The 23,650-nt window shown below is 47.4% G+C and overlaps 1 protein-coding gene across 2 annotated transcripts in view; it reads left to right on the top strand.

Moving 5' to 3' along the window:
* MTMR12 (myotubularin related protein 12) overlaps positions 1-23,650 on the top strand; it is a 53,606-nt gene that overhangs the window by 7,718 nt on the left and 22,238 nt on the right. For both annotated transcript variants that reach the window (XM_053914098.2, XM_071219766.1), the window contains exons 2-7: positions 10,544-10,604; positions 13,354-13,496; positions 14,447-14,519; positions 15,356-15,486; positions 16,751-16,844; positions 20,026-20,155. In XM_053914098.2, the coding sequence (XP_053770073.1) occupies positions 10,544-10,604; positions 13,354-13,496; positions 14,447-14,519; positions 15,356-15,486; positions 16,751-16,844; positions 20,026-20,155 (632 nt within the window). The remainder of the gene's footprint in view (positions 1-10,543; positions 10,605-13,353; positions 13,497-14,446; positions 14,520-15,355; positions 15,487-16,750; positions 16,845-20,025; positions 20,156-23,650) is intronic.

Genomic DNA, 23,650 nt, shown 5'->3' with positions numbered 1-23,650 from the left:
GAAATACCATGTTTACCCAGCTCGGACCTGACATAGGGCAGATACTCAACAGATGCTAGATGATGTTATTATTAACAGTAACTTGAGTTGGAAGAGTTACTCATTGCATACCTACCATTTGCTAAGCACTGTGTTAGAGTTAGGAATGCAGAAAACCAGCCTGTGCACTCAGGTTGTTCACATTCTGAGGAAGAGATGGCAAGCCAGCAGATGGCTCAGACACACGGGGGCGGGCGCTGCCTGCCTGAGGGAGGAGGGTGCACAAGGCTCTGGGAGCAGGGCGGAGGGCCCGCTGCAGAGCCTGCTGCTGCACCAGCCTCGTGTGAAGGCTGTGCAGGACTTGGAAAGGGCAGTGTTACAGTGGGCTCCGGTGTGGGGGGGTGGGGAAAGGGGGTGCTGTAGCTGACAGGCCAAAGGGACAACTTGGGAGACTGATAGGCACGTTGGGACCAGGTGGCTGAAGCATCTGTCCTCTTCCCTTATGTAAGACATGTGCGTGGGGGTGCAAGTGAGAGAAGTCCTGAAGGGTGGCAGCCCCCGCGTGCCGCCAGGGTGGGCTGGCTTGTTCCCCTCTCCGGATGCTGCCTCACCATTAGGTTGGTGTGGCCCTTCTGAGCCTGTAGGCACCTTCTCATTGGCCCCTGCTTCCTCTTACGCCAAGACCTTGGAAAAGCTTCCACTTCAAGGCTTTCAGCTCTTCCCCAGCTACTCAGCTGACCTATTATTTATATAGTAGTCCTGGAGGGGGCAGAGCGGGGGAGGCACAGAGGCAACGCCATGTGTTTCTGCAGCTGCTGTTAGTCACATCAGTTAGCTTAAATTATAAGATTGACAACCCCATAAATGCCACCGAGCATTTGAACACACCCCAGTGCTACCTCTGTAAATGTAATGTGGTGGCTGAGAGTGTGGCTTTGGAATCAGAGCTCTGCTACTTGCTAGCTGTGTGGGTTTGGCCTGGGTATTTTACTTAACTCTCTGAGCCTCAGTTTCCTGACCTGTGAAATGGAAGTTAAAATAATAATAATATCCAGCCTATAGGGTTGTTGTTAGGCAACAGTGAGGCAATCCATAGAAAGTTGTTGACACAGTACCTGGCATACAGTAAACACTAATTAAATGTTAATTGTGGTGGCTATTACTCTCCTCCCCAAAAGCTGTAGCTCTGTGTGTGTTTTCACAGGCTCTGTGGGCCACCATCGCAGGTCCTGAGAGTGGCAAGACTTGACCTCTATTTGCTTCCAGCATCACTCCTCCCTTGCCCTCTAGGCCTGTGTCTAGAGTCGGGGTGCCGTCTATCTTGTGAGACTGTGCCAAACTCAGAGTGGGCACCGCCCCCATCTATCTGGAGGGCCTCCTGCCTGCCCAGTTTCCTTTTGCAGTGAGCTCTCTCACGGGTTCCTTCTCTGTCCCCCTGGAACATTTTCCCTCATCTCAGGGGCTTCCAGCAGGACCTGTCGGCAGCCCCTTCTTTCTCCAGTCACTGTACTCCAAACCAGGCGTGGTCCCCAGGGTGCCCTTTGGGAGGGTCTCTGTGGTGGTCTGTCTTCATTTCCATCGCCCGCCCCTCAGCTAGCATCCCGCGCCTGGGGCTACAGACCACAGCTGCTGAGCTGGTCTCCTACCGACCACTGCTCCCTCCGGAAGCACCCCAAGTCACCCATACACCACAGCCAGGCCCCCTGGCTGCAGCCTTCATGGCTCATTGTCCTGTTTTGGGTTCTCCACTCCCCCTGCCCCTTCCACTGGTCTAAATCTTGACTGGCGTCCAGGCTCACTGCAGATTCTTCTTACTTTGGATTGTTGAAAGAGCGTTAGCTTGACTTGAGCAGGCCTGGGCTGTGGCCATTTGTTTTCTGTGTGGCTTTCATTTCCTGATTTACAGAGTTGGATTAGGGGAGTGTGTGTAAAATTGTTTTGTGCAAGGAATTTATTTTTAGAGAGAGGGGAAGGGAGGGAGAAAGAGAGGGACAGAAACATTGATGTGAGGAAGAAGCATCTGTTGCTTGCTTCTTGTACGCATCCCGACTGGGACCGGACCCGCAGCCCAGGCATGTGCCCTGACCAGGAATCAAACTGGCGACATTGCACTTTGTGGGACGATGCCCAACCGACCACTGCAGAGCGATGTGGGTAGCTGAGGTGCAGAACTGTGAGGCCCACAGTGTGATTGCTGACTCTGCCCTCCATCTTTATGCCCCAAGACTCAGCTTTGGCCAGAGGTGCTTTGCCCTACGTTATTCCTTCCAGCTGTCACCATGGCTTGTAGTTTGTTAAACCAGCGGCTTGGCATGGATGCGTGAAACCTCGTCTCTGGCTTGCTTTTGCTTCCTCCGGCAGCTTCATATTCCATTAAGCGAGCAACCCTCTTTGTTGGAATCGAGCCAGCTAACTATTTGGTGAGGTCAGATCTATGGGTTTGGGGCTTACACTGGAATTTGGGTCTTAACATTTATTTTTTAGCTTGAGGGTCTTCCTAGGGAGAGTTCGATAAAGCGTTTGGATTGTTTAAAGGCCTGGGGAATGCCTAGTAAGAGCGATCCTTGCCAAGAAGCTTTCACTGCTCTTCGGTAATTGCTGTGCCGCTGCCCTGACCAGTGTGGCTCAGTGGGTTGGGTATCACCCTGCGGAGTCAAAGGTGGCCAGTTCCACTACTGGTCAGGGCACATGCCTGGGTTGCAGGTTCGGTCCCCATTTAGGATGTGTACGAGAGGCAACCCATCAGTGTTTCTTTCTCACATCAATGTTTTTCTTCCTCTCTTTCTCCCTCCCTTCCCTTCTCTCTAAAAATAAATTAATAAAATTTAAAAAACAAAACAAAACATTTAAATCATTAAAAAAAATGCTGAGCTGTCAAAACAGAGTGAGGGCTTTAGTTTGGGTCTTAGTAGTTACTTCCGTTTTAAAAAAATCATCTGAGATAAGGGGAGAAACGCAGTCTCAATGTGAAAGAAAGGATTTAGAGTGGACACATGGGTAAGTATCGCTCAGCTGTTAGGGTAGTGCCCCGTCAAATGGTGTTGCCTATTTCTCTGGCCTGCAGACTTGCTACAGTTGAAAGGACAGTCAGCAGTATTGTTTTGTAGTAGGAAAAAGGTTAAGAGTGGTAGTTGCCCGGGGCTGGGGGCCAGGATGGGGGTGGATAGGGAGAATGAGGGCATGAGTGCTAACGGGTACCGGGTTTGTTTCTTTCTTTTTTTAAAAATTTTATTTATTTATTTTTAGAGAGAGGGCTAGGGAGGGAAAATAGAGGGAGAGAAACATCAATGTATGGTTGTCTCTTGTGCGCCCCATACTGGGGACCTGGCCTGCAATCCAGGCATGTACTCTGACTGGGAATTGAACCGGTGACCCTTTGGTTCACAGGCGGGTGCTCAATCCACTGAGCCACACCAGCCAGGGCTGGTACAGTGTTCCTTTTAGGCGTGATGAAATGTTCTAAAACTGATTGTGGTAATGGTTTTACAACTCTGGGAATATACTAAACACCACTGAATTGTAACTCTAAATAGGTGAATTATCTCTTAATAAAGCTTGTACAAAAATAAAATTAGAATAAAAAGTCCTGAGAATGAGTTCTGGTCACCAGCTATTTAGCGATGTGAGCCCAGGCACATCATTTAATCTCTTGGAGCATCATTGGCTGTATCTGTGAAGTGGGGACGGAAATACCTTACAGGATTGTTGTGAAGAGAAATGACTCAGGACATGTGAAAGTAGACGTAGTGAAACCTCCAGCAAATTATATCTTTATGTGTTTAAGTTAGACATATATTTTTGTGGATGATAAATGCTTAGTCTGAACTGCTTTTGAGAGTTCCCAACTAACCCTGTGAAATGAACACTTACGGTGGCCGAGAGCTGATTTGCAGGCTGAGGAAATAGCAGAGTCCTTAAAGACCAGGTACCCACACAGCTCTGTCTGTGGTCTGGTACCTTGAGTCCAGACGGAGGTTGTCAGTTTGCCTCTTACTGCATGTCTGCTTCCTTGCCTTCAGATACTGTTTGCTTAGTTCCTCGTTAGAGTAATTGTTGCTTGTAATCGCCAAGGACAGCGTGGGGTTAGGAGAGTGGAGCTGGTCATGCTCTCAGGGGAGCGAGCCTGCTGCGCAGGCTGGCTGGGAAGGGAGCGAAGCCCTCTGGCTAGGAGCAGGGAGCCGGCAGCCCTGCCTGCAGTCAGCTCCAGGAAGCAAATCCTGTTGCGAGTGCTGGCTCCCTAGAACTGGACGCTGACAGAACCATCGAGTCTCTGGTCTGCACCCTCAGTCATTTCGGAGTTTGGCTGTGAGGGTGCCCCTGCCCTGTCGGGGAGACTGGGGTGTGTTTCAGGAAGCCAGCTCGTCATGGACTCAGGTAGTCATTTTTAATAGAGTTGTTTCTCTATCTCTCAAGAACTGTTAAGCATTAAAGACTATTATCAGGATCAAAAGTTATTTGTCTCTTTGTATGTTTTGATTTATACATTCTTTCAGTAGACTATTAATGACAATTTGCTGTCTGTCAAGGATTATATACTGAGTTGAGGCTAAAAATACATAAAGGTACAGCTCTAGCCCCTAGTTGACATCGTGGGTTGGGGAGATGAGGTAAGAAATTATTGTAAAACAGGAGGGTGGTTGGATCAAAGAAAGCTTTGCAGAGGACTTGAACTGTGTGGGCTGCGGATTGGATGGTGGATTGGGTGGGGGACATTGGGTTGGGTGGGCCTGGTGGGTGCACTGGGGTCTAGACGGATGCAGTACAGCTGTCGTCATAGAGCATGCAAGCTGAGAGACGACCGGGGCCTGAAGTAAGAGAGCGGAGCAGGGATGGGCAGACGTGGACGGGTTCTGGAGCTGTTAAGAAAGCAGAGCACAGAATGTGGAAGGCAGGGAGAGTAGTGAGGATGACACCTGAGTGGCCTGGCCAGCTGGGTGGAGGGTGGGGCCATCTACTGAGCTAGAGTCCAGAGGAGGGCGAGCCGGTTTGGTGAGGTGGAGGGGGGAAGTGATGAGCTGATTTTGAAATGTGAATTTAGGGATCTGAGAGACATTCTAGTGCAGGTGGCCTGGAGGCTGTTTGGGAGTCCAGGTCTAGAGTTCAGAGATCTGGAGGGAAGAGCCATTTGGGGGTCACTTGGGGGTTGGCAACGATGCAAGTGGGAGAGCTCATCCCGGGTGCACAGGCCTTGTGAGGAAGGAAGGGGATCCTGGAGACATGAGGAAGAGTAGCTTGGAGAGAGTGTTGGGTGTTTGGCCTGGGACTCATTTCTGCTGATTTTCAGGTCTCAGTATAAATGACACTTCCCCAGGGTCGCAGTCTTCTCCTTCGCTCTTAGAACGCAGTGAAGTGTTTCTGCTGTTCCCATCTTAGTCTGTCCTTGCCCGAGCACAGCACCTTGCACACATCTTTGTTGTTGCTTTGCTGTGGTCGCTCCCGTGCACTCTGGGAAGGTGGGGCTCTGAGTCGTGTTCGCTCCTGGGTTTGCAGTGCTGGATCAGAGCAGGCGCAGAAGAAGTAACAGTTCAGTCCATGAATGTGCGTGAAAGGCAGGGGGAGGAGACAGTGCCCCAGGGGAGGATGGGGCCAGCAGGGATGGGCAGGTTGTATTGTAGTGAAGAGCAGGACTGGTCAGGTAAACTGAGGCCCAAGTCCCACTTCACCTAACCTTGGCTAGCTTCACTGTCCCCATCTCTCAAATGAGGACAATGATGGCAGTTAACAATGTTTTGACGATTAAATGAGACGGTGAGTAGAGGTGTAACCTTTTGCAGGATCTAGTAGTTACTGCACTGATTACCCAGTGTTCTAGTTATTATTTTCTGTTTGTCTGTCTGAGCTTCTTGATGGCAGAAGTCAATTCTTATTCATCTTTGTATCCTCAGCAGTTGTTGAAATGAACTGGTCTGCGTTAGAGGTCGGTCGTCTTGCAGCTTTGAGTGACCAGACATACAGCGTGAGTGCTGACTCGCTGGTTTTGCTCCTTGGGCTCCTTGGAGCCCTGTGCTTTGGGCCGGTGCTTCTCAGAAACACATTTCTGAGAAGAGATCTGGTCCACAGCTTTGTGATGCTGCGCCAGCTGTGCGCAGTGGGTTCCAGTAGGCGTGTGTCCTTCGGCCACACACTTGCTAAGGGTGGGTGGTGTTCTCACACCTTGTTTGGCATACAAAGGCTCTGGCTCAGCGCTGGGTGAGGCTCTGGGTAACGTGGGGGCAGTGGCAGCTGCGGGGCCCTGGGAATTGTTGCCCTTCGGAGTGGGCGTGCGGACAGATACAGTTCTTTTGATCTGTGGGGCAACATGTGCAGAAACTGGAAGACTTGTTATTCATGTCCTTAGACTCTTTTTAAATTAAAACAAATAAGAGGAGCATCCATAGCATTTCAGGTAAATACAGAAATTAATTAAAAACCCCCGACCCCGATCCTACCACTCTGGCAAAACTTTCCACTTATGTTGTGCTGCTGTTGTAATTGAATTCAGGCCACTGGGACATCCTGGTTTGGAAAACTTGGACATTCTCTGACCAGTGCCAGTATTCTTTGCTATTCTTTTGTGCCATAATAGCAAGCTCTGGCCAAACTCAGATAAAGTGGCAAGAGGCGCCCCCACACAAAGCACATGGGCCGTGTTTAGTGGCTGCATTTGTTGAAAATTTGCATCACTTTCAAATGAGTTAATTTTCAGGCATCTTAAGAAAGAAGTCTGTCTGTGGAACTAGTGTGACGAGTTCTGCTTGATTATTAAGGAACCCTACCTTTCTGCTTTTTTGTCTGCACATTGAACATGACAGTTAATTGGGGTCAGTGAGGTATTCAGATCACATTCCACAGTTTCTAGAAATAAGATTGTCATCATTTGCTGACTAGGCAGTGTGGTCAGGAGTGTCAGAGTTGAAGGTGAGTGGGATAGAAGGAGCAGAATGTTAGGAGGGACTCTGGACCCTTCACTGAGACCAGGTGACCATTTGGGAAGTTCCCAGCGCCCCAGAGAACAGGGATAGGACAGAAGCAGCCATCCCTGGACACGGGTCGAATTGGTTGCAAGGTCCTGGGATGAGGCCAGGCCCATCCACGGCTGTTGGGCTTCTGCAGTTTTTACTGGACGGGCTTCACGACCAGTAGTGTTTGGGCACTGACACCACGTACGTGGCGGTCTCTGATGGGATGCAGCCTGTCTCCAATTCCACCATACGGACACTTGGTGATGCCGCCGCATTGATGGCCGGGCCCCGATGTTGTACCCAAAGCTCCATGTGTTTCTCTGGGCCCTGCTGGAGTATTTAAAACTCTCACCATTTAAAGTCATTATTAATTAAATTATTCAATAAAACCTTTTGAGCCTTTACTGAGTGCAAGGCTCATTTGGATTCTGGGGCTATTTGGTGAATTAAAAAAAAAAAAACAACCAAAATCAAAACCAAACAAAATGCCTGCCCTCAAAGACTTTATAGGTTGGTGGTGAGACAGACTTAAATAATTACATAAAGAGATGCGAAATTGCATTTGTGATGAGTGCTAGGAGGGAGAGGTATGTGGGACTGTAAGAGCCTCATAGCAGAGACACTTCCCTTGTCCTGAGATTGGATGGAGACCCAGAATTCACAGGGCAAAGAGGGGAAGGAGAAGCATTCCGAGCAGAAGGAACTTCCTGTGGAAACAACTCGGGATGGGAAGGAGCATGGCAGGCATGGGAGGGCGAAAGCAGGCCAGTGCAGCCAACGTGCAGATTGGACATGGGTGGGGGCCGGGCTAAGAAGGGCCTCGGAGGCCGGGTTAAACCGATGTCTTTACCCTGCCAGTAATGCAAAGCACACTATGCTCTGAGAAGTTCCAGCTGCTTCAGGGTAGAGAATAGAGAGAGAACAGCTACAGGTAGACAGGTTGAAAAGCTATGGCGGTGCTCCAGGTGGGAGGTGATGGCTGTTTGGTCCAGGGTGCCGCTGGGGAAAGAGAAGAGAGCAACGTGGATTCTAGATATATTTACTAGGCAATACTGGTAGAATCTGGTGATAGAGTGGGTGTTGAGGGTGAAGGAGGAGGTGTGAGAGGGGAACAGTGGAACACCTGTCTGGATTACCTGACAGAGCAGTCCTGGTTGGCGCCTTTCCTGGAGGGTGGTGGGTCAAAAGTTCCCCTTGGGCTCTAGAGCGTCGGTTGGGGTGTCAGTCAGGTTTCTGCCTTGGAGGAGCCAGTGGAGGAGGTCATAGGAGGTGACTCTCTCCGCGGGGATTGAAGAAGCCCCGGAGTTCTTCCCCACGTGGCCAGCTGTTACTCCAGGGGACAGGTGGTTTTTGTTTATTGGTTGTTTCCCTTCAGCCTCCTTTTGCCTCTCCGGGCACTTTCTCTGGGCACTTTCAGTGATACTTGCTTTGGCCTGGTTTCTGGTGGGTCTAGCTGGTATATTCACCCATCTTTCCGTCCTGGTTTTCCTTTTTTCCTTCATTACCATTTCGTGGTAATAAGAGACAGGATGTTCGTTCATGTAAGAGGTAGTATGGTGTCATGTAAGAATGCAGACTGAGCCAACTACCAGGTTCAGCTTCCACCCCCACCACATGCTGGCTGGAAATCGTCGTCTGCAAAATGGAGATCACAGTGGGCATGGCAACCCTACTCCAAAGGCTCACTGTCAGGGTTAAGTGAATGAGTAAGTGTAGAGCCCTTTAAACGATGCCTGGCACATAAGGCTCAAGAAGAGTTTATCGCCCTGACTGGGTAAGACAGAATCTGAAAAGGAGTCTCCTGATGGCTAAAGAGGAATTCCGTGAACCAGTTCAAGAATCGCTACAGATGGTTTTGGACAGTGTGAATGCTGTGTCATCGGGAGGTGACAGATACTCCCGGGGACATAGCAGTGGGCTAGCCCTCTCCACGCTGGCACTAGCGTCAGAACTGAATTCCAAGCACTAGTCAAGATGATTGCTAGAGTTTTCTAACAGCTGATTGAATTTAATGAACAGCTTTGCTCTCTGCTCGGAGAAGGATGATACACCTGTCAAAAATAATTGTGCTTTCATATAGTTCTTTGCCGATGACAGATGATGAAAACTCTCAATGAGAATTTCTAAATTACTGCATTTTGCTGAGTACAATGCACACTTTTTGCCCAAATTTTTGAGGGAAACGTAAGGGTGCGAGTTAGACATGGGTGTAATGAATACGTACCAAATCCTGTGTATAGTGCACGCAAAAACGTGGGTGTGCGCTCTCCCCGGCAAAATCCGGTGTGAAAACACTGGTTCTTTAAGCTTGTGGTGAGGCCTGAGAGTCTACAGAAGTCACAGGCTCCCCAGGTAGTCGGACGCCCTCAAGGCTGAGAAGCACTGTCTCAGACAGACTTGATTCCATCCTGGAATGGAATCTAGCGTCTCAAAGATAGGCCTTGCTCAAACGGGTTCTCTGAAACAGCCATGACTTTGTTTTTCAGCCTCGAGACGGGCTGTCTGACCTCCCCTGCCTCAGCTGTACCCAGGTTTCTTCTTCTGCCCTATTTTAGATGGAATCAACAACTTCACAAAATTCCTACCACCTGGAGCCTTCTGCCAAAAAAAAAAAAAATCCAAATCCAATTTTATTTGTTGACAAAACTGGTGTGTCTTGTAGAATTTTGCAGAGTCAGGATTTGTCTGGTTGTGTCCCCATGGTGTCCTTTAACATGTTTCTCTGTCCCAGTGTTTCTTATAAATTGGTAGAATGACAGACACTCCAGCAGATTGAGCTTAGCTGGTTTGGCAAGAATACTTAATGGGTGGTAGGTTGCATTAGGAGGCCCACCATGCCCTCTTCTTGTTAGTTAACAGCCACTTATGACTGTTCGTTGAGGATTGCTGATCATCTTTGAATACTCAGTAAACACCAAACCTAGCATTTGAAGATGTTTTCCTTGAGAAGCAGTGACACAGAACCTGGCCTTAATTCCTTCTTAGAAATGATTGTGTCCCGTGGCACTGTCTTGGGGTCTTAGGTAACTCAGAATGGGCGAAGGACGGTTGGTCCCAGCTGTCTTTATTGGGTCCTAGTATACTACAGGGTAGATGGATCAATACTGACTTTTTAATATTTTTTATTATTTTATTATTTTATGTTTTTACAGAGTATTGACTTAATCCATTCACATTTTCCTCTTCGTACCTTTAAACCTTTTACATAAGTCCCTTTTCTCCCTATAACCCACAGCCTTTTGCTTTTAGTCCTTGCTTCTCACTGGAGGGAGCGGGAGATCGTTCTGTGGGATGTCTTCCCTTCGCCTTCTGACTCTGAGCTGCCTTACTTTGCTGTGTGCTGTTTGATCTTTTAGGTAGTGCCAGTCCCTTTCTCCCTGCTTGGGACAATGAGTAGCTGTCAGTCCTAAATAATTAGTTTAATATTGAACTAATTTGTTGGAATTTTCTGTCTCCCTTTAGTTAAAAAATACTTTTTTTAAAAAAAAAACAGTAACTAGCTTGTCAAAGAAAAGACCCTTGAGGGTTTCTGTTTTTGGGTGTATTCTGAGAGCATGGCTTAAAGGTACTCATTTTGAGCCCTTAAACAAAGAAAAATATTACCCTTTGCTCTTCTCTTTTAGGAAATTCACACAAACGAAAAGGAAGTAACAGAGAAGGAAGTCACTCTTCACTTGTTGCCAGGTAACAGTCATCATGTTAGCATCATGTGCAGCTCAAAGCCAGTGTTAATTATGTCATTCCTGCTATCGCTATATAGCCTTTGTTTCCATCCAGACAATATGTCACAGTGATGGGTGGGCCAAAATATCAAGGTCTTTAGTTCAATAATTACACACCTGGGTCTGAGTGTGACAACATCTGCAAAGAATTTGTCTTCTTTTCCTCTCCAAAGCAGATGAAAATAAACCTGGGAAGTTGTCACTGCTTTCACAAGCAAAGAGGCCTTTTTCAGGTTAACTCCCTTGGCCCCATCCAGTATTCTGGTCCTCAGTCAGGAAAATCCTGGTCCCCCACAAAGCCCTACACCCCCACGCTCTTCCCACTGCCCAGGTGCAGCTGCCTGTGACTAGCGCTGCTTCCCAGGCTTCCCACCTGTTGTCTGTGCCTGTGCACCTGAGCACCAGTGCCAGGTGTGCTGTGGCCCCCCAACCCCATCGCAGGACTGCCAGGGCTTTGCCCTGTGGTTATCACCAAGGAGCCTGGGTGGCTTGGGTGCTTTTCAGATGGGGGAGAGTGACTCTGTGGCTCGAGTCAAGCCTTAACATGTCTGAGTTCAGAAACAGAAACTCCTTGGTGGTGTGTCCTCTTCATCTGTGGGGCTGGGAGCTGTGCACTCAGCTCTTCTTGCATTTTCTTTTTTCTAATCCCAAATAGCTTTTTAAAATATGTTTTTAAAGGCACATTTTCCCCAAACAATAAGGGCTTGTTCTGGTACTTCTTATTTTATTCCATTTTATTGGGAGGGTATGTATATGCACAGATTTCTGGCTGATCCACCTTATTTGGTAAATATATTGGAGTCCTATAAGTATTTATTTATTTATCCTCACCTGAGGACATGCTCATTGATCTTAGAGGGAGGGGAAGGGAGGGAGGGAAGGAGGGAGAGAGAGACATCCATGTGAGAGAGAACCACCAGTCAGTTGCCCCTCGCACACCAAACCTGCAACCCAGGCATGTGCCCTGACTGGGAATTGAACCCGTGATGGTTTAGTCCATGGGATGATGCTTCAACCAACTGAGTTACACCAGCCAGGCCTATGAGTTTTTTTTAAAGAGATTTTTAAGTTTGAAAGGCTTTTTCCTATAGTAAAGACCTAAACCTTAATCCATGTACCCTATTGTCTTTCCTTTTCCTGGATTATGGTTCTGGGAATAACTTTATTTTTAGCTTAGTGTTCCATACATTTCCCCACCTTCTGGGTTACTTGACGGTCTCGTCTGGGTGTGCAGCTGTGAGCTCACAGCTGACTTCTCTGAGCCCTGGTGTCCTCGACTAGACCAAGATCTTTGCCAGCTCCCGTGGCTCAAGACTCTTTCTACGCAGCTCGCCACGTTTGCACAGCCTCTCCTGGGCACTGCAATGGCCACCACGTGCCCCTTTCTCGTCTCCAGTGCATGGCACAGTCCGAGAACGGCGTGCGGGGTCTTGGGGAGAGATGACTCGCTGTTAAAAGCTGTCTCACTCTAGGGGTTGAAAGCACAGGAAGCCTTGCTCACATGTCTTCCACCTTGGATTCAGCTGAGGCACTTTTTCTGGGACTATTTTAAACCTTAATGAGGCCCTGACTTCATTGTTTTCTTCAAGCTTTGTGGTCTCTCTAGAGGATGACCTAGTGACCGAGCCACCTTTCAGTATTTCCTTAGCAATTAACCCCTTGGAAGATGACAACCACGTCGTAATATGTGTCCCTTGATAGTCTTAGTGTCTGACTTTTCTCTTTACATATTGAAGGTTAGACTACATGAATTTTGAGTCAAACAGTACCTTTGAAGACATTGAAGGAAATACCCAGAGGGAGGTTCTGAGGGGAAAGTGGTTGTCTGTTGGAGGAGAAGAAACTACTTTTCTTTTTTGTTGCACAGTATTTACACTTAGTGTTTCATTTCCCCCATAGCCTTCTCTTTTCCTGCCCTCACCCAGACAGCCAGCCCCGAGGAGCTGCTCTGTGGTGGCAGAGCATGCTTGTCTATCCCTCACTCCTGGTCTTTCTGACTGTGGAGAGAATTACTCCGTCTCCAGGAAGCACAGCTTTGCATGCGGGCCGGGTGCCTGCAGATAGAGCAGGAAAGGTGGCGCACAGAGAGGAAACAGTTCCCCCCCCCCCCCCCCAGACCTCTGGCCTCCCTTTCCCTCCCACCCTTGCCTGCAGAGCAAGTGTTAGTGTGGTCACGTCGCAGCCTGTGCATCTGAGGAAGCTGCCTAAAAGCCCTGTGACCAGGGAGACACCCCACTCCCTGGTGCATCTGAGCAGTTCCAGATGAGAAATGGCCCACTCCCACCAGAAAGCGGGCTTGAGACCTGCATTCCAGAGCACGCTGGCGAGCCTTTCTGCCTTCACTTATTTAGGGTATTGCTTCTATGGGACATCTCTTGGGTCCACGCAGTAAAAACACTAAGATCTTACGCTTGCGCGTGTAGCTGAGATCATTTCCCCCCTGTGGAAACTTCTGTTACTCGGCGAGAAGACGGAGAGGCGCTCTGTGCGCAGGTGTGTCTGAGTCATTTATCTCATTTGCCAGTGGCCCCCACTCTGTCTCATCTTCCCCTTCAAGTCTGGCCGCGTCGGCCTTGTCGGGAAGTGTGAACTGAGTGCTGCAGCACTCCCTGAGTGCTGGTCCTCAGGGAGCGCAGCGGGGAAGCTGTCGCTGTTCGCATGCCGTGTGCCCCCTGCGGACTCTCAAGAGGGCTTGTTTTGGTTTCACCCAGGTGAGCAGCTGCTTTGTGAAGCCAGCACTGTTCTGAAGTATGTCCAGGAAGATTCCTGTCAGCGCGGGATCTATGGGAGACTCGTCTGCACGGACTTCAAGATTGCTTTCTTGGGCAGTGACGAGTCTGCGCTGGAGAACGATGTATGTCTGAGTGTGTTCGGCTGAGTTTGGGGGAGCTGTCTCTTTCCCAGCTCTCAGTTACTCCACCCCAGCACACACAAGCACAAAGGACAAGTTTGCTCTCTGTCCTTCGGGATCTCCTTCCAGTGTAGGACCATTCTAGAAATTTCCTCCCATGCCTCATGTCACTCTAGCTTGCATTTGCCTTCGTAGGTCGACACTTCTTATTTTCTGCTGTTTCATTGTAGTGTATACCACTCATTGGAATGACATCTCCCCAAATACACTGGTTCCCCCCTGTTTTTTGTATACTAAACTGTTCCTTAAATTTGGGAACTAAGTTCAGTTATGAAACTGGTGCTGAGCACAGCACTTGAATTTGGGGTTACTCTGCACTGGGTGGCGGTGTCCTTGTAAGACGTGTCCCAGCTTCTGAAGAGAGCTCAGTGCAGTGAGGGGAGACTGGCCACACCACTCGGAGGGCACTGTGCATTAGCGGAAGCGCAGCCATCCTGCCCCACCCTTGCTTCTTAAACAGCAGCACCGTTGCTGTGTCACAGTGTGGTCTTCTGGCTGTGGCCACTGTAGCAGCTTGCTTCCCAGTCCTGTAAAAGGCAGCAGTTACAGCCACTTGCGTCCCCCAGTGTTTTTCTTCCTGCGTAGCTGTCACTCATCCACTTGCATTTGTGTGGAGAAATCATAACCTGTGCGTCACCCCCCAGCTCCTCTCGAAGTGATCGTGTGGGGCGTGGTATGTCTGCCTAGGAGCAGCCCAGGACGGCATGTGCCGCCTGGGTTCCACGAGCCAGTGGCCACCGCTTTCCTCGCACCTCTCATGGTCCCTTTCCCAGGCATGTGGCTGCATCTCTGTTTTTCTTAATGTGCACGTGGAGAATGGTGATGTGCTCGGTCTGTAAATGTGTAACAGTGCAGCGCAAGGAGTCACAGTTGTTCCCTTTTGACTCTTCTAGGAAACCCAATTTAAGAATAAGGTTATAGGAGAAAATGACATTACACTCCACTGTGTCGATCAGATTTATGGAGGTAAGTATCTGTTTTTCCCTGGGGTGTTGCCCGGTTTTGTAACTGATAATGTTTTTATGGTCTTTTATAGTTTACTAAAATTTCTTCTTATATTAATCTTGTTTACATCAGTTTTATGGATGATAAAGTTGATATATGAAGTGGCTTGTTTGTGGTCATTTAGCTGGAGGAGCTCGGACTTGAACTTAGAACCTTTCTTCCTAATACTCCACAATGCCATTATAGATTAGATTTGATCATACTTTTTGCTGTTGGTGGTAGCTGTGTCAGTTTTACCTTAAAGGCGAATCTGATAAAGGTCTGTTGTACTGCTTTTGGGTGTCTTTTCTGTCTTCAGGTGTCTGTCTGCTCCACTCCTCTATTTTTGTAAAGAGGACTTTTTCAGAAATCATTCAGTAGTCATGTATGATGTTTCTAATGCCAGTACGTGCTGAATGGTCCAAACTTTGGGACAGGGAGGGAGGCAGCAGGAGTGGCCCCTGGCCAAAAACCCAGGAGTCGACTGTCCTAGTTGTCTCCTGTCCATCTTTCGTAACCCCAGCTTTCGGAGTGGGTTTTCTGCAGGTCAGTGGAGTCAGTGCTTTAGCAGTGGCCAGTCCTTTCTCGTCTAGTGCTTCCTGAGAGGAGTGAAGAGCCCCGAGTGCTCTCAGAGAGCCAGGGCCCTGCAGTGGGCCTGGGCCTGGGCCTGGGCTGGCAGTTACTTAGAAGGTAGCACCTTACCTCTCACTTCTGAGAGGTCTCCTTAGAAGTCAATAGTACACCTTGTTTCTTGAATGTTACCTTGTTGCCTTATAACACAATTTCCCTTCCCGATTTTATCATTATCATATGTACAGTGTTTGATGAGAAAAAAAAAACTCTCTTTGGACAACTGAAGAAGTACCCCGAGAAACTCATCATCCACTGCAAAGACCTCCGGGTGTTCCACTTTTGTCTGAGGTACACAAAAGAAGAAGAAGTCAAAAGGGTAACTAGTTACATGTGTTTTTAGGTTTTATTTCTCATCAGGTTTTCCCCACTAATTTTAGCTTACACTGCATGTAGGTGGAGGGGAGCCTTTTACTTTATAAAGGCGGAATTGGTTGTAATCCCATATGCTTTGATTAGAATTGAGAGAAATTTGGTAAAGCATGCCTATGCATTATCTTGGCACGCTCCCTTTAGTTCTTCAGTCCATAATGTTGCTATTTCTGGAGCCTCTGCAGGGTGGCAGATGGAAAGCCAGGGTCAGCAGGCAGTCGGAGAGGGGGAAGGATGGAGTAGCTAGAAGCAACCCTCTTACCTTGCCCCTGACAGCCTTTCCAAGAGCCAGCAGCAGTGACCCCCCTGCCCCCAGCTCCTGCATGAATGAGCTTATATCTGGGGAGCAGTGGAAGCGTGTGGAAGGAGGAGGAGGTGCACAGGTCAGATGGGCAAAACCGAGTCGGCAAATGAGCCTGTGCTTTTGGACACTTTAGGAAACTTAATCCGGTAGCCACAGCAAATTCAGATGTGTGACTGGGTGAACTGGTTGTGGTGGTCATTGTGACTTTGAAGATTTCTCTTACTGAGGTACTGAAGGTCCCGAACTTGCACTCTCATGATAAAGCACAGCGGGGAAAGCAGGCGAGAGGCCAGTTCACGTGTTGTCTTTGGCTGCAGTGAGTTACGCGCACTGACAGGCAGGTCCCTGATTTTCTCTCAGGAAGTGTGGAAGTCAGTCAGGGAGAGAAACATGGCCTCCGCGTCTGTGCTGAGCAGAGGAGTGATGCAGACGTGGGAAACCCCCTGAGAAGCCAGAAACTCCATTTCAAAAGATGATTTTACTTGTCTGTCCAAACACACTTTTGTTTGGCACCTCAAACAAAAGCACAAGGGGTTGATTTCTTTTCTCGTCTTCTAGAAGAAGGTCCTGCAGGCCCAGATGGCCCAGACTGTTTCGGTTAGCGTCTGATACCAGCTGTGTGTCTCTGGTGTTAGATTTTTAGGGTGTCTGGATGTGGCACTTGAGGCTTTTTAGCACCTAGGTTTTGAGCAATTAGACTATGCTTCACCAATTGTCCTAGAAATCCAAAACTCATGGGAAACCTGACACAATGGCCGGCCTCCGCGTGTTTGGCATTATTCTAAGAGGTGCCGTCATAGGCGCGGGTCTCGGGGAGAGTTTCCGCGTGCTGCCCCTAGGGACTGGTTCACGTGACTGAAAACTAGACGGTTCACGTGACTCTGCCCACTGCTTGGTTCTTTTCCAGATTGTCAGCGGCATAATTCACCATACCCTGGCCCCTAAACTGCTTAAGCGGCTGTTCCTCTTTTCCTACGCAGCTGCTGTACAGAGCAGCACAGGTAAGTGTCTTCTGGGCTTTGGTTTGTAGATAGGCCGGCCTTCCAATTTCTGCCTGAAACTAGTGGGAGAAAATCCATTCACTGAGGGGTTTGCTCTTCTTCTCTAGCAATTGGTCACCTTTGCTTGGGTGACACATTCAGGTTTCTTTAAAAAAAAGCTTCTATTTTTGTTCTTTGATCTTTGTTGCTTTTTACTTATCTTTTAGGTTTGTTGTGTTTTTGTGAGGAATTATTGGTTTGATTGTTTTGTATGGAAGATGAAAGGTGTACATAAGAGAACACATCAGGTGAGAAGCAGGTGTTTTACGGAAGAGCTTGAGAGACAGTGTGTACACAGGAGGCAGCATGCCAGGGTCTGAATCCCAAGTCCACCAGTGTTAGCTGTGTGGCCTTGAGCAAATCACTTAAATCTCCTGTGTCTCAGTTTCTTCATCTGTAAAATGAAGATAATAACAGTATCTACCTCTTTGGGATATTGGGAACATTAAGTTAGGGAATATACATAAAGTACTTAGAAGAGTGCATGGCCCGTAGTAAACCCTAAGGGTTAACAGTTGGCATTATTTAAAAAAAGAACACATCAGAAAACCAGCTTGGTTAGGAAACTTCAGGTTGCAAATATCTTCCATTCAGTTCACTGAAAAAGAGAGCAGGCTTTAGCGAAGAACCTCTGACCTCCTGAAGTAGCTGTTAATAGGGCCTGAGTCGTGCATGTTCCCGCAGGGGTCTGTCTTCTTCCCTCTCCCGGTCTCTCCCCTCCGTCGGTTCCCTTACTCTGCCCTTTACTCCTAACAGGAGGTTGGTGTTTGGGGTGCTGTGTGCTGTGTGCTTTTCATCCGGGAAATGGCGTGTTAGTTTAACTGCATGTGTCAGGCTTTCTGGAATGCAGAGTTGCTTTGTCACTTACTGCTTATTCAGTAAACACTTGTCGAATGCTTGCTGTGGGTCAGGCTCTAGGAATACGGAGGTGAACAGGACTAAGTCCGTGCCCTCTGAGAGCATCACATCAGAAGCAGCTGAGTGATGGTTCCTCTGCTGAAGGGGCCTGGGAGCAGGAGGAGGAAGTGCCTGACCATCCTGGGGGGCAAGAAGGGGGCTGTCAGAGGGTGAAGGCTGTGCATGAGCTGGCATGGAGGGTGCGGGAGTCTCTGGGAGGCATGGAGGCGTATTTTAGGCAGAGATGGAGATGTCTGAGAGAGCAGGTTGCAATTTGGGAACTATGGTGATGTAGTAGTATGGATTTCAGGGTCTGTCCCACTCGAGTTCAGATCCTTGTTCAGTTGCTTAGTAGCTGTGTGACCTTAGGGCCTCTGTTGTTTCATTTAAAAAAATGATAGTGTTAGTGCTTCCTTTAAAGTGTTGTGAAGATTATAAATTATTAAATGTATGACCCAGAGAGTGCAGTCAGTAAATGAGGGTTACCTGAGAGTATAACTGCATGTCATTCAGGACGTGTTATGTTCAGAGAATTACGCTGACGTCACATATAGTTAGCACTACTAGTAGGCTGACCCTAACTTTTGCTTCTTAATCCAGGAAGCTAATTTCTGTGAATGACAGATCTTTCTGCTGTTGGTAAATGTGCAAGTGCTGATTAACTGGGTGCTGGCTTTCAGTGGCTCATCGTAGCTGAGATAGATTTCGTTGGCTGCTATCATGTCCATAAACATGTGTTGGATTACATTTGAAAAGTCACCTTCTATTTTTTAGGAGTTCTGCTTCTTCCTCACATCTGATTCTTGATCCGGACCCAGCGTAGGACAGTTTCTCAGCTGGCCAACATGTCGGTGTGTGTTTGGAAGCCCTTCCCTTGATGGACCTGGCAGTTCCATTACCTCGTGGTGGCTTTTTGTGCCCAGCATGTGAAACTGCTAGTGTTCTATTTTAATTCCACCCTCCTTTTCTCCTTTTAACCGTCAATTTTTGATAAGTAAAGCTTACACTAGATAATTTTGGACTGACCAGTTAGCTTTGTCACTGCGTAGGGGTTTGTAGAGGTGTCTGCATTGCAATCTGAACATCTTTAATTATTCTCAGGCTTAATAATTCATAGATGTGCTTTGGCTGAAAGGTCGTAAATGCTTAGGTCCGCGGGGAAATTTTGTTTTGCTATTACTACTTTATAGAAATTTTCTTTATAGCTGCCTAGGTTTGAATTCCAGCTCTGCCACTGCCTGGCTCTGTGATCTTGGGCGAGTCATTTGACCTTCCTGTGCCACGTCTGTAGAATGCAGGAAATAATATCACCTAACCTGTGGGGTTACAAGGATCGAGTTCATACTGTAATATGCTCAGAACAGTGCCTAGCACACACTAAGTGCCATTAGCTTATATAAGTTTAACTACTGTTTTTATTTTATCATTATTCTTATCATTATCCTCGTACAGCGATCTGGTTTTATTAAAAAGAGTGGATGGGAGTTGTATCAAACACTTTATTTTTCCCAGAATGCTTGTTTTTTAGATATGCAAAGGCTTGAACTAACCAATCTGTGTAAATACCCAAAACTGTCGTGGTGCACGTCCCCCCCAGCAAGCAGTGGTGTGGCTCGCGAGAGGGTCTGGACGCGTCAGTGGGCAGAGCAGTGCTCCTGGGCGTTTCCTTCTAGCGGGTGGTGGCAGAGCAGGGGCGGGGGTGACAGTGTCGTTACCACTGTGCAGCTGTTGGCCAGCAGGCCTGACCTTCCTCGTGGCCCTCGGGAGCCAGGTGTCACACTGGAGAACCCTCTTGCTGGCAGTGTGTCTTCACATTGAAGGAGGATTTACACTCAGGAATCCCACATGCTGTTCAGATGAGTCTGCCACCCTGTGCACTTATTGGGGGGCTAAAAATATGCCCTGAGCGTTTGTGCTAAGCCCGTCTTTCAGTGCCTCTCAGGATCTTTTTATGTTATATAAATTATCTCATGGTCAGATGACCAAAAATGGAGCCATAATTACTTTTGCAAGGAGTGGAACTAAAACAGCCCCTTTCCTCCTGTGTAAAACAACAGAGCCGCAGTTATAATTTTGGATTAATGACAAAAAGGAGGAACAAGGTTAGGATTAAGTGGTGAACTCATCCTGCTTGCATAGCAATGGGTGTAGTAAAGAAATTGGGGCCCGAGGATTCACTTTGACATCATTAAAGACCAGTGCTTCATGACAAGATTTTGTTGTCTTTTAAAATTTATTTTGCTAGCCACTAATCCCAAGAGCCGTACTGTGATGTTTGACACGCTCGAGGACTGGTGTTGGGAGCTGGAGCGGACCAGAGGCAATATGAAGTACAAAGCAGTGAGTGCCAACGAGGGCTACAGAGTCTGTGAAAGGTAAGAGTTCAGTGCTGTGCTTTTTAAAACAGCTGTATTGAGATTTAATTCACATGCCATACGCTTCACCCATTTGACATACACTGTGTTTTGAAATATATTCACACAGTTGTGCAACCGTTACTATAGTCAATTTTGGAACATTTTCATCATCCCCAAAAGAAACTTAATACCCATTAGTAATCTCTCCCCATGTTCTCAGAACACCCCCAGCCCTAGGCAACCACTCACCTACTTTCTCGCTCTGTGGATTTGCCTCTTCTGGACGTTTTCTATAAAGGGGATCGTACCATGTGTGGTCTTTATGCCTGGCTCCTTTCGTTGAGCGTAGTGGTACAGTATTAAGGCTCACCCACGTCGTGGCACGTATCAGAGTGTTATTCTTTCCTGTCACTGAGTAGTAGTCCACAGCGTGGACATGCGTCTGTACCATGTTCTCTCTGTCTGTTCATCAGCCGATGGACGTTCGGGTGGTTTTCACTTTTTGGCCATTATGACTAATGCTGCATCGAACAGTTGAGTACAAGGTTCCGTGTGGGTGTACATTTTCATTTCTTGGGTAAATGCCAAGGAGTGGAGCTGCTAGGCCATGTAGTGACTCTGCCTTTAACAGTTTGAGGAACTACCACAGCAACTACTCCATTCACGTTCCCATCCGAAGGGTCCCCTTTCTCCACATTAATTAAAGTAGCCCTTAAAACATTCAGAAGTCGAGTTGTGTTTTATTTCCCATTATTGTATCTATAATCTAAGTGTAAAATTTCTAGAGGCATTTCTGAATTTATTTTGTGTGTTTGCTTTCCTCTTACCAAACACTTCATTTATTCATGCAGTAAAAATTTCTGAGTGCCTACTCCGTGCTAAGCAGTGTCCTAGCTATTCAAGGTGCAGCAGCAGACGGAGTCTACAAATGCTGCCCTCCTGGGGCTGTCATGGCAGTGGGAGGAAATGATGATAGAATAAGTGAGCACTTAACAGTGTGTTGAAAGGTGATGTAAGTGCTACAGAGAAAAATAGACAGGGGAGGGGTAGGGCGTGCTGGAGCTGTTGGTGGGGAGGGCTGGTCAGGCAGAGGGAATGGCAGGAGCAAGGGCCCGGAGGTGCAGTCTTGTCCTGTCCGGCTGTGTGAGGAACGACAAGGAGCCCGGGGGCTGGCGAGGAGCGAGCAGGGGACAGAGTAGTGGGAGGTGAGGTCAGGGAGAGTAGTGGGAGGTGAGATCAGGGAGAAGAGGGGAGGCTGGGTGGTGACTGGCTGGGAGGCTTTCAGAAGAATTTATAGGTAAGTGAGGAGGAGTTTGAGCAGAAGCATAATGTGTTCTGACCTACATTTTAAAGGTTGACTTTGCATAATTCTCTTTTAGAAACTTGAATCTTAGCATTTTGGAACATAACGCCCCAGTGCTCTGCTAGCAGTTTCATAAAATGTGTACAGTAGTCTTCCCTTATCCATGGTTTTGCTTTCTGTGGTCAATTGCAGTCCTAAAATATTAAATGGAAAATTCAAGGAATAAACAATTCATAAACGGGGTGCTGTTTGAGTAGCGTGATGAAATCTTATGCTGTTCCGCTGCGTCCCACCTGGGGTGGGAGTCATACCGCCCTCTGTCCAGCATGTCCCTGCTGTAGACACACCTGCCCACTTACTAGCTATCTTGCTTATCACACCGAGTGTCGTGGGATCCCAGCTTGTATTCAGGGAACCCTTACTTTACTCAAAAATGGCCATAAAGTGCCAGAGTAGTGAGTACTGTGGCAGTCGAGATGTGCCCAAGTGAAGCTGTATAGTGCTTCCTTGAAGAGAAAAGGTGAGTACAGTACAATAAGATATTTTGAGAGAGAGAGAAACCACATTCATAGAACTTTTATTATAGTGATTTGTTATAATTGCTCTATTTTATTAGTAATTGTTGTTACTCTCTTACTGTGCCTAACTTATAAATTAAACTTCACCATAGGTATGTGCGTATAGGAAAAAACATAGTGCACGGTATTTTGCCACGTGTCATACGCTTCTGTGTATAGTGTGCACCCACATTTTCGGCTCAAACTTCCAGCGAAAAAAATCATTTGTTTTAATTTTGTAATTCAAATTTTATTTATATTTAGAAACAAAACCGATTATCTTATTTCAGGGTATTATTTTGCCTATGGATAGCATTATTTCTTTCTAGAGTAACATTTTTAATGCATAAGCTTAAATAAAAGAATTAAAAACATTCACACAGATACAGAATTAGTGCTACCCATGTGTAATGCGCATCCTTATTTTTCCCTCAAAAATTTGGACAAAAAAGTACACATTCTACACGGCAAAGTACAGCATATAGGATTTGGTGCTGTCTGTGGTCTCAGGCATCCACTGGGGCTTTGGGACAGATCCCCGTGGTTACGTGTTACTGCTCTGTTTTTGTAGAACATCGTGAGTTTGTGGTTCCGATGGGCCTCTTCAGCAGATGAGTTTTGATGTTGACCAACTCAAACATTTATGATTAACCTTCCTGTCACAGTGGGAACTGGGGTGACAGTGGGAGGGGCCTGCAGGGTGAGGGTTGTATCACATGCCCCCCATTCCCATCGAGCTCCTCCTCCCCTTTGCAGTCACAAAGTTGGCACTGCTCAGAAGTAGCACTACTACTGCTCCTAGGAGGCGGTAGTTCGCAATGTGACGTTGGGACTGATAGAAGGCATTCCCATTCCCAGAACTGTTGAGGAAAAATCCTGCCACGTACTGATTAAATCTGCTGGTGTTTGCATACATGTCAGCACATCAGAAATACATCTGGTAGGGAAAGTAGTTCTGGGGAATCAAAGACACTGTTTTTGTTCATCATTACAGGGCATGGCAAAGGAGGTTTACAATTTGTATGAAAAGTAATACAATAATTAATAGATATTAATACAAGAATAAACTTTTTTGTGTGCTTACAATTTTAAACCTATTTTTGCTCCACCTTCTATCCTCTGAGCCAAGTGTAGTGCCTGGATTTATGAGGGACTCAAGAAGTAGGAGACAGGGCAAATAAATTAATGAAAGCCCATCAGTAGTCAGAGGGGGTTCCAATCACTTTGGATAAGAATAAAAAACTGAGTGTCTATGTCACCTTCCTTTAAGGTCAGAGCTGGCTCTGCCTGTACTGCAGTCTCTTCCTTCTCCTGAAAGGCCTTTCTCTTGTCCCACCTCCCTAGGAAGGTATGAGAAGGTCTTACCCCTGTAGGATATGAGTAACAGAGGAACCTGTGAGTAGACCGACACTGCCACAGGTAGACATTGCTGCTTTGGTGTCGCTCTGTGGGTTCCCTCACCCTGACTAAGGCTGTGCCTGAGCAGGTCATATGACTTCCCATGAATAGTCATCCTGTATTTGAAGGAGCTGTTTACTTTCTACTCTAAACTCATCCTAATAACTAAAATGACTGCTGTCCCAGGATGGAGGGTTACTTGCTTATAGACATTAGGAGTCTTATCGCAGAGACTCCATAGAGCTGCCTGTGGTT

Source organism: Desmodus rotundus, chromosome 1 (assembly GCF_022682495.2).
Source record: "Desmodus rotundus isolate HL8 chromosome 1, HLdesRot8A.1, whole genome shotgun sequence".
NCBI lineage: Eukaryota > Metazoa > Chordata > Mammalia > Chiroptera > Phyllostomidae > Desmodus > Desmodus rotundus.
Note: the sequence above shows the minus strand (reverse complement) of the source record. Positions and strands in the feature narration are given on the sequence as shown.